Genomic DNA, 10,496 nt, shown 5'->3' on the forward strand with positions numbered 1-10,496 from the left:
CTTGCTATTAAAATAATGCTGCTATGAACATAGTTGAACAGATGTCTTTGTTGCATGGATGTGGATCATTTGGGTATATGCCTAAGAGGGGGATTGCCGGGTCCTATGGTAAACTAATTCCCATTTTTGTGAGGAACTGCCATACTGATCTCCAAAATGGCTGTACGAATTTGCACTCCCACCAGCAGTGGAGGAATGTTCCCCTTTCTCCACATCCTCTCCAGCATGAGTTGTCATTGGTGTTTCTAATTTTAGCCATTCTGGCAGGAGTAAGATGGTATCTCAAAGTTGTTTTGATTTGCATTTCCGAAGATTGAGTCAGGGTAGGAATAGAAGACAGGAGGGGGCGGGGAGGGAGAGAGAGAACATAAAAGAGGGAGCCAGTATTAGTATGAAGAGAAAACTGAACCTAAAGAAAGGTCTAGAGACCTACAAGACTGCCACCAACTAACAATTTGAGCAACTGTGGAAAGGCTACCATAAGTTCCCTTCCCGGATAGTGAGATCAACAACTAACTTATCTATGGAGCCCTCATCTAATACCCGTTGGAAACAGAAGCAAACACCTATACCTAGTCACTGAGTCAAACTAGAGTCCAGATGCAGACGGAGAGGAAAAGACCAGGTTGCAGAAACACATAGAGACAGCTGACCTGAACAAGGAGAAGCTCACGGGCCCCCAGACTGATAGCTGGGAAGCCAGCATGAGACTGACTCAGGCCCCCCTGAATATGGGTCTCAGCCAGAAGGACTGAGCAGTCTAAGGGACTTCAGACAGTGGAACCAGGATGTATCCCTGGTGCACAAAAGGTCCTTGTGAACACATCCCCCATGGAGGGATTCTGCCTTAACCTAGAGACAGGAGAGAAGTCCTAGTCCCTACTTCAAATGACTTGACAGGTCTACATGACCCCACCTGGATGGCATTGCCCTACATGTGTAATTGGGGTGGGGGATGGAGGGGAGGGTGGACAGGGTGCATGTGAGGGGGCAGAGATGGTAAAAAGGAGGGAGGAAGGGAGGGAGGGAGAGGGACCTGGGATCGACATGTAAAATAATAAATTAAATAAAAAAAGAAAGATAAAGATGGAAGAATCAAAAGCAATCTCTTATGCATATCAAGTTTAAGGCCAGCAGAGAGTATATGGATCTCCTGTCTTAAAATAAATAAATAAGATCGCGCTAGGGACACCGCCACCTAATCCCGCGCATCAGCCCGGTCCTCCCGCTCAGCCGCGCAGGTTGAATCGACCAAAGCGATGGTTATGGAGAAGCCTAGTCCCCTGCTGGTCGGGCGGGAGTTTGTGCGACAATACTACACCCTGCTAAACCAGGCCCCAGACATGCTGCACAGATTTTATGGAAAGAACTCTTCCTATGCCCATGGGGGCTTGGATTCCAATGGGAAGCCAGCGGATGCAGTCTACGGGCAGAAGGAAATCCACAGGAAAGTGATGTCACAAAACTTCACCAACTGCCACACCAAGATCCGCCACGTGGATGCTCACGCCACTCTGAATGATGGGGTGGTGGTCCAAGTGATGGGGCTACTGTCCAACAACAACCAGGCTCTGCGCAGATTCATGCAGACCTTTGTCCTTGCTCCTGAGGGCTCTGTTGCCAACAAGTTCTATGTTCACAACGACATCTTCAGATACCAAGATGAAGTCTTTGGTGGCTTTGTCACTGAACCTCAGGATGAATCTGAGGAAGAAGTAGAAGAACCTGAAGAAAGACAGCAGACACCTGAGGTGGTACCTGATGATTCTGGGACTTTCTATGAGCAGACAGTCAGCAACGACTTGGAGGAGCATTTAGAGGAGCCTGTTGTGGAGCCGGAGCCGGAACCAGAGCCAGAGCCGGAACCAGAACCTGTGCCTGACATCCAGGAGGACAAGGCTGAGCCTGTGTTGGAGGAAGCTGCTCCCGAGGATGTGCAAAAGAGTGCTTCCCCGGCCCCAGCGGATGCTGCCCCAGCACAGGAGGACTTAAGGACGTTTTCTTGGGCGTCTGTCACTAGTAAGAACCTTCCTCCCAGTGGGGCTGTTCCAGTGACAGGGACACCACCCCATGTGGTAAAAGTGCCGCCTTCACAGCCCCGTCCAGAATCTAAGCCTGAATCTCAAATTCCACCACAAAGACCTCAGAGAGATCAGAGAGTTCGAGAGCAACGGATCAATATTCCTCCTCAGAGGGGACCCCGGCCAATCCGTGAGGCTGGCGAACCAGGAGATGTGGAACCTAGAAGGATGGTGAGGCACTCTGACAGTCATCAGCTCTTCATCGGGAACCTGCCACATGAGGTTGACAAGTCGGAACTGAAGGATTTTTTCCAAAATTATGGGAACGTGGTGGAGCTGCGCATTAACAGTGGCGGGAAGTTGCCCAACTTTGGTTTTGTTGTGTTTGATGATTCTGAGCCTGTTCAGAAGGTCCTTAACAATAGGCCCATCATGTTCCGAGGCGCAGTCCGTCTGAACGTGGAGGAGAAGAAGACAAGAGCTGCTAGGGAAGGCGACCGCAGGGATAACCGCCTTCGGGGACCCGGAGGCCCCCGTGGTGGGCCGAGTGGTGGGATGAGAGGCCCTCCTCGAGGAGGCATGGTGCAGAAACCAGGCTTTGGTGTGGGCAGGGGGATTGCAACTCCAAGGCAGTGAATTACTTGGCCCAGATCTCCACACAGCACACAGCCCTGGCTCCTGCAGAATGGTGAATTCCTTCAACCAGCCTTTGGTGTCTTGGAGTAGTCTATTATAAACTGCTCGAGTTTGTACAATTTTAATTTCGCTTGTGTTCATGGTGTGTGCCCCCCACGCCCCCTTTCCTCCCCTGACCTTTTAGTCCTTCACTTCCAGTTTTCCGGAACGATACTTTAGGAGGAGTAGGATTTTAAAGAAGAGGAGGGAGTCTCACCTTCCTGCTCACGCTGCAGATACAGACTGGAGTGTAACGGCCATTCCCCAAAGGAGCACGTCTCACTTCTCAGTGACAATGGATGTTTCATTTGTTGGGAGACACAGGATTTGATAAACATTTTGGAAGCAGGAAAAATCCATATTATCTGTCAAGAGTCACGACTCCTTTCTGGTGTGGAAAAATTGCCTTTTGGCAACTGCCACTGGGTTCCCGCTGGTGTGGCTAGCTGAATAAAAGGTGTTTCCAGAACTTTGTTCTTTTGACATGTGATTACCAAACAGTTCCAAACCTCTGTTTTTACCATTGGTTTTTAAATTGTGACATAGCCTGTCAATGTCTAGAACGCAGCTAAGGATTTCTGTTGAACTGTTAGTTTTTTTGAGGTAGAGTTTTTCATGTTTTATTTGTATTTGTAAAAAAAAAAAAAAAAAAAAAAAAAAAAAAAAGAAAAAAGAAAAAAAAGGACAAAAAATCCCCGCAAGAAAACAACCCCCAAATCTGATAACAAAACCAAGCAAAACTGTGCCTTCTATTTATCTTTGATTCCGGTCCTGGCAATTGTTGAAAGAAAAGTAATAAAGATTCTAGATTTGTTTTCAGATTCAGAGTATGTGGGGGAACTGTAGAATTTTTTTGATCACGTGTATGTGTCGTGTTAACATTGTTCTGCCTTATCCTAAAATCATGCCTCAGACTGGACCGCTTTTGAGGAAGGTGCTTCTGTGAGGCCTCTGACCTCAGTGGCTGACAGCCACGTTCTACTCTGCTGTCTGTTGGGTTCCTGATGGGTCCCTCAGAAGGATTTGGCTTGAATCTCGGACTTGGCTAATGTGCTCCAGGGTCTGCATTTTTTTTTCTTTAAATCATAGCCATATGGTAAATTTTCTATTTTGTTACGGTTCTCTTACTGATGGACATGCAGTGGGTGTTCTTGGAAAAGGCCAATTTTTATTAAAATATTTCTGGAAGAAAAATAAATAAATAAATAAATAAATAAATAAATAAATAAAGCCTAGTAAAAATGAAAATGAAAATTGAAAAAAAGAGAAAAGAGATATGGATGGAAAAATATATACAGCTAAAGTACATTCTAAACACTTACGAAAATGCATAGTACCAGAAAATGTAATGTGATCTACTTGCACACAAAAATCAAGAGTCTTACCCAGTTGTGAAGGCTAAAAACTGTGACTAATTTGACAAGATACACCCTTTGTGCAATATTGGCATGAATGTCTTAATTGATGTTTCTATTGCTATGAAAAGGCAACATGATCATGGCAATTCTTATAAGGTAAGCATTTCATTGAAGGGGCTAACTTGTAGTTTGAGAGGTTCAATCCATTATTGTCATGGCAGCAGGCTGCCAGACATGGTACTGGAGAAAATAGCTGAAAATCCTACATCATGCAGTCAACAGGAAGTCAAATGAGACACTGAGCATAGGAAAACTGAAAGCCTGTCTCCATAGTGACACACTTCTTCCAACAAGGCCTTACCCACTCAAACAAAGCCACACCTCCTAACAGAGCCACTCTCTATAAGATTATTGTGGCAAAATGCATTCAAACTACCACTTTCCATTCACTGGCCCCCATTAGCTTACAACAACAACATAACACAAAATTCATTTAGTCCAACTTCAAAAGTCCCATAGTCTCAACAGTGTTTAAAAGTCTTTGGACCTTTAAAAGTCTCTTCTGAGATTCATGTAATCTCTTAACTATAATCCCCTATAAAATCAAAATAGAAAAACAGATCACATACTTTTGGCATATAATCGTACCAGATATATATTACCTTTACAAAATATAAGGAAGGAGGCAGAGTGAGGAAATACTGGACCAGAGTAAGATTGAAACCAGCTGGGCAAACTCCAAACTCTGCATCTTCATGTCTGATGTTGAAATGCTTTTCAGATATCCAACTCTGTTCAGCTTTGTTGACTGTTAACAGCCCAAGAGGAGGTCTGGATCCACTCACTGTTAGCAATTTTTCCCCAGCAGGTATCCCACTACTCTGGCATATCTAACATCTTGGGTTCTCCAAGGTAATCCAGGCTTCAACTTCACAGCTTCATGCAATGGCCTCTGTAGGCCATTCAGGAACACCCCTGACATTGTCTGATCTCTATGGTTTTCTTTGGGTACACAGGCAGATTCCATAACCTGTTTCTTCTATCTTTAAGTCTAAAGCCAGAAACATGTGACCAAAACTGTCAAGTTCCGTTACTGAGAAAGAAACATGGCTCCCTCGAAAAGGATTTCTATTTTTGTTTCCACAGAAAATGAAAAGATGTGGACTCCTTCCAGACTAATGTGGTTTGATCACGCCAGACCGCCTGAAACAGAGTACAAGCTGATCCTACATTCCAAACAGCTGGACAAAACAGCCCTACAGACTACAGCTAGGATATCTGAATCTTCTTCGAATCCCCCAAGACCAGCAGGAATCTTCCCTTACCAGCAGGAAGTAGTTTGGAAAGAAAGACGCCCAAATTCCCAAATATTGTGTATAAATGTTTGTTTTCATTTAATTGGACTTTGTTATATAAAAAAAAGAAACATGGCTCCCTCATTCAATTACATCTACAGCTTTCTATCCTTAACTTCCTAAGCTTGGCTGTCCTGAAATGTGCTCTGCAGGTCAGGCTGACCTGGTACTCAGAGATCCACCAGGCTTTGCCTTCCCAGTGCTCAGATTAAAAGCATGCACCACCACACCCAGCTCTAAATGTTTCTTTAACTTATTTTCACAAGTTGGAAACCTAGCTGAGTGGGATCTTGCCCTGAGGTCACCATTCCCTTTATTCCATTTTCTACTCTATCTTTTTGAACATATGATTTAGCTCCATTCCACTTCCTAGTGCTTGTTTTCTCCTCAAAATTTACATTTTGTAGTTTAATTTGCTTAGCTTGCTCCCTTTCATTATAAATCTTCATTCGAGTTAACACTAGTAACCACCAAACTGAGTCTATACTGGGCTGTTTTGAAATTTCCTCTGCCTACTAAATTAATCCATAACTCTTGAGTTTACACTCAGGCAGACTCTTGGATAAGGGCAAAAAGCAGCCACTTTTTTCACCAAAATATCACAGGAATGCTCTCTAGGCAATGATCTCTAAAATTCTCCTGTGAAACCTCTTAAGTGAGCCCCCATAGTACATCAAATCACCTTGCAGGCAACAGGAAGTCAATTGTCTGTCACACTACATGAAGCTTGATCAATAGAGACCTCAAAGACTGCCCCCATAATGACACACTTCCTCTAACAAGGTCATACATACTTCAACAAGGCCACGCCTCCTAATAGTGTCATTCCTTTTGGGGGACATTCTCTTTTAAACTATCACAATGAGTGTCTGCCTGGATTTAAGACCCACTCCACAGAAGCTAATGCAGGGCTGATACTGTGTACCTAGCCAAGAACCCATGTCTGGAACCATAAACTCCCTAGTAAAGAGTCTACAAAGGTAGAAAAGAGAAAGAAAGAAAACACCATGAGAAAACCCATTTTCTTACAACTCAAATATATTAATAAAAATAATAGAACTATAACTTTCCAATGGCCCACTTTTTATATTCAAAGCAATATTCACTTCTAGTAGTTTCTGCAACTTCTAACAATGGATATAACAATAGGAGGCAAAAATATATTTTCCTATTGTATATTTTTTTCCATGGAATTTCCATTTGGAATTCATAACATCTATCTGATGATCATAGAAACTAAATCATTCTTCATTCATGGATTACTAAGCAATTTTAAAGTTTATAATGATGATGTAATAGGCCAAGCTCTAAGCAAGGTCATATCCCTGCCACTGGAGCTAACCCAGAGGCAATACAGACCTGTCCTACCTAAAACCTGCTCATGCCTTAAGTTCTGAGAACAACAATCCGTGTCCAGATATTCACTTAAGAAGATGCCCAGATCTAAGGGCTAAATATTCCTAGACAAACAGAACACTGATCAGTCATTACACCTGCCCTTCTGTCTCTACAATTTGCAGAAGTCAACAGACCCTTGGCCAAGTCCCCAAAGCTGCCAACACAAACCATAACTGGTTGAATCCTGGGGGAACTCTACATCTATGCCATAGAGCTGTAGAACCCTCCAATCCCCATGACCCCAGCATGCCAGTAGATTTTGGATAAATCAAAAACCTTGCTCATAAGAAAGTGTTGGCTCCTTCCCTGATTTACGAGAGAGGGCAGAGCCTGCAGCCACTGCTTATGGGGACAGAAGTTCCCTAAAGCAACCATGCTGGGCCCTATATTCAACTGTCTGTCAGGATAACTAATCATGCCCCCTGGCTCTCCTCTCCACCTAATTTTCAAGTGCTTTCTTTTTTTTCTGTAATTCATAAATCTTCACTTTTATGTGAAGCATCTCTCTGATACTTTATCAAATGCCTTTTGAAAGCCTGTACAGAAAATATAACCCGTGTCCTGGACTCCTTTCTTTCAGTGGTTTCTTCAGTAATGGAATCAATTTGAGGGGGTGGAAAATTCTCAGATACAGTTTGTCTCCCTTTGAGGATCTCAAAGTTCTTAAAGCCATTTCTGGAATTTTCCTTCATGATAGACTTTCCAGGAAAGAAACAGATAAATTGTAGATTCTTCTTACAGTGTAAACCTCAGTTTCTCAAAACTTCCTTGGACACTATCATAAGCCTTCCTGTGTTACAAGTAGCTTAGAATCATTCATTATCCAGATAATTAAAGCATTAAATCATGAAGAAAACTCTGAAACCATATCTGATAACACGAGCCTATATTCCCAGCCACGAGGAGGCTGAGGCAAGGGATCACAAGTTCAAGGCTTACCTGACCTATAGAGAACATTCATGGCCAACTTGGGTAACTTAGAAAGACACTTTCTCAAAAGAAAAAAGTTAAGAATATTGGAATATAGCTCAGTGGTAGAGTCCTTCTTTGGGAAGTGCAAGATCCTTGGATGAATTCCAGTACAGCAAACAAGCAAAAGAAAAGGCTGTGAGGATGTAGCTTAAATAGAAGAGCACTTAACTAGTATGCAGTGTCCTAGGTCTGATTCCAGCACTGCACAAAACAAAAATAAACAAAAAAAAAAGAAAGAAATGTCAGAGTGTTTCAAAGTCCTTCTTGAAAGACCTTTTCCCATGCCCCCATGGGATTTCTCTTGGACAAGTTGTCACCTACTCCATTCTCTTCTTTGAGGCCCTGGCCACCTCCTTCAGAGGCATAGTTGGGAGTTTAAACTTCAGAGCTGCCCAAGGATGTGAATGGAGACTTGTAGGTAGTTTTAAAAAATGAAGAACAGCTAGTGAGTCCTCCTGATTCAGAAAATACTGGAATCACTGGATTACTGGGTAGTTGTATTAATATGGTACATATCATTTACCTGTTAGGCTTCTTAAGCTCTACAGAAAGTTCTCTAAGTAAGGTCAATGATATGGACCACTATAGAGTCAAAAGGAGAGGCAAGTGCCTAGAAGATGTTGGCAAATTCAGGATACTCATTAGCTTACAGTAAAGGCCATGTCTGTAAGCTGGGTGTGAGCTTTGCTTCAAAGATTGAACCACATCAGATGACATAATCTGCTCTTTGCCCAAGATTATGGATCATGCCTGTATGATGCAATCTGCTTCTTGTCAAAGAGGAAGAACCATGCCTAGAAGATGCAGCATTTTCCTTGCCTCCATTTAGGGGTCATCTATGCAAGATTCCATTCTAGTCTTTGCCTCAGAATAGGGATCATGTCCAGAAAATGTAGTCTGCTTTTCCCAGAAGAAGGATCAGGTTCAAAGAGGCAGTCTATTCCTTGCTGAATAGTGTCGCTAGCAGGAAGGTTGTCTTGCCTCAACTGTTACCTCTATTACTCAGCTTTGGTCATTGCTCAGCCATGTTGCCTACTTCCCCAGCATTTACATAGAGAGATTGCACAGCTCAGAGTTCCAGATCTTTGTCCCTAATTTCCTATGCATAAGAGTCACTAAGCAAGGTAAGAAACTTGTCTGTGTATCTCACAATGAAGAGCCAGTCTGAGTTTAATTTAAACTATTATATCCTAAAGGAATATACAATCCAGGCAAAATGACCAGATCAAAATTCCCAGCACTCAGGAGGCTGAGGCAGGAGGATGGTCATTAATTATTTCAAGATAAATTGGCTATAAAATGAGTTCTAGGTCATCTTGGCTTTTACACACACACACACACACACACACACACACAAAGAAAGAGAAAGAGATAGCTACTTGATGATGACACACAAAGTTATCTTTAAAAAAAAAAGTCTTTAAAAATAGCTTCAACTAAAGCATTGTATGAGCTGAATAAGAACATCTGACAAGAGCACAGTGATTCAAGGGCCAATTTTCTTTAAATACCTCTGCTATAAGATACTGAACCCTTTTGATATTTGGGAGTTTCGGGACTCTGTCCTGTGGGGGGAAAAAAACGCTGCATAAATGAAGGATTTCTTACAAAGAAGCTGGGCCTAATATCTCCCTGATCATGGTTCCTCTGTGACTCTCGGTTCCAACTGATTGGGCCTTCTCAGCAAGATCACAGTCACAACGATGGCTATTCAAAGTGCCTCTGCTTCGAGCTGTCTGCGCTTCTGTTATTAAAGCCCTATTGTTAGAGCTTTATAATTTAGCTGTAAAAATCAGTGTGAGATAAATCTCAAGCTACCAGCTGAGGAGAACATTTTTTTAAGTCATTTAGACTGCATTTTTCAGACACTGGGGGATTTGGAACTCTGGAGGCTGGCAATAATAGAAAAATAATACTTCATCTGGTCTTCATTTTTTACTTAGTCCCATGTCCAGAAGAAAAAGGTTATATTTTCGAGAAGCATTTTTACTCTATGAAAAATATTTTCCCTTTAAGCCTCTCACTTTCTCTCTAGATGATAAATTAGAACATTTAACATGAATATCTAGAAATAAGTCAGGAAAACAAAGAGGAAGCAGAGGGCAATCAAGATCTACACTAGTGTTTCCTAAAGTATGACCCATGAGGTGCATCTGGACCTCCATGAGGCCCATCTTCACCTTAAGGATGGATTCTTTTGACTAATGTGAAAGTTAAACAGTTTCACAGAAGGCACCCATACTCCACTAAGCTGGTACCATACAGATCTTAAGGCAGCATCAAACATCCTGGGGAACTTAGTCAACCTAAGCACTTTTGCTTCATCCAGGAGATAGATTTCAGTAAAGTCTTTGGGTACATCAAAGACACTGTTCAAGAATTGTGACCAAACTTCTCTGGTAGCTCTTCATTTTTGTTTAATTCAGGCAGGAGTCAGCCTCCATGTCAAGGATACCTAATGCATTTAACATAATTATACCTCCTTTTAGCTATCAAGAAAAAATTAAAACATGTGGAGATGATATGCAAATATTTGTTTTTAAATGCGAAAGTTTAAGGGGAACTGATTATAGCATGGATATGAGGAAAGTAGTAGGGAATAGGGGCTTATGGAGAATAAGGAGAATATGACTGGGACAGGGAAAGACTGTGGTGACATGGTCAAAGCAAAGGCTGTATGTCAGACAGAGCAAAGAAGTGAGGGTAAGTTCAGGAGT

At 42.4% G+C, this 10,496-nt stretch overlaps 1 protein-coding gene across 1 annotated transcript; it reads left to right on the forward strand.

Annotated features, from left to right (window-relative positions):
• Positions 1-1,181: 1,181 nt before the first annotated feature.
• Positions 1,182-3,523, forward strand: LOC127229791 (ras GTPase-activating protein-binding protein 1). The gene has a single exon (XM_051194783.1). The coding sequence runs from the start codon at positions 1,260-1,262 to the stop codon at positions 2,655-2,657; it is 1,398 nt and encodes a 465-aa protein (XP_051050740.1). The 5' UTR covers positions 1,182-1,259; the 3' UTR covers positions 2,658-3,523.
• Positions 3,524-10,496: the final 6,973 nt, after the last annotated feature.

This window comes from Phodopus roborovskii, unplaced genomic scaffold, assembly GCF_943737965.1.
Source record: "Phodopus roborovskii unplaced genomic scaffold, PHOROB, whole genome shotgun sequence".
In the NCBI taxonomy this organism is placed as follows: Eukaryota; Metazoa; Chordata; class Mammalia; order Rodentia; family Cricetidae; genus Phodopus; species Phodopus roborovskii.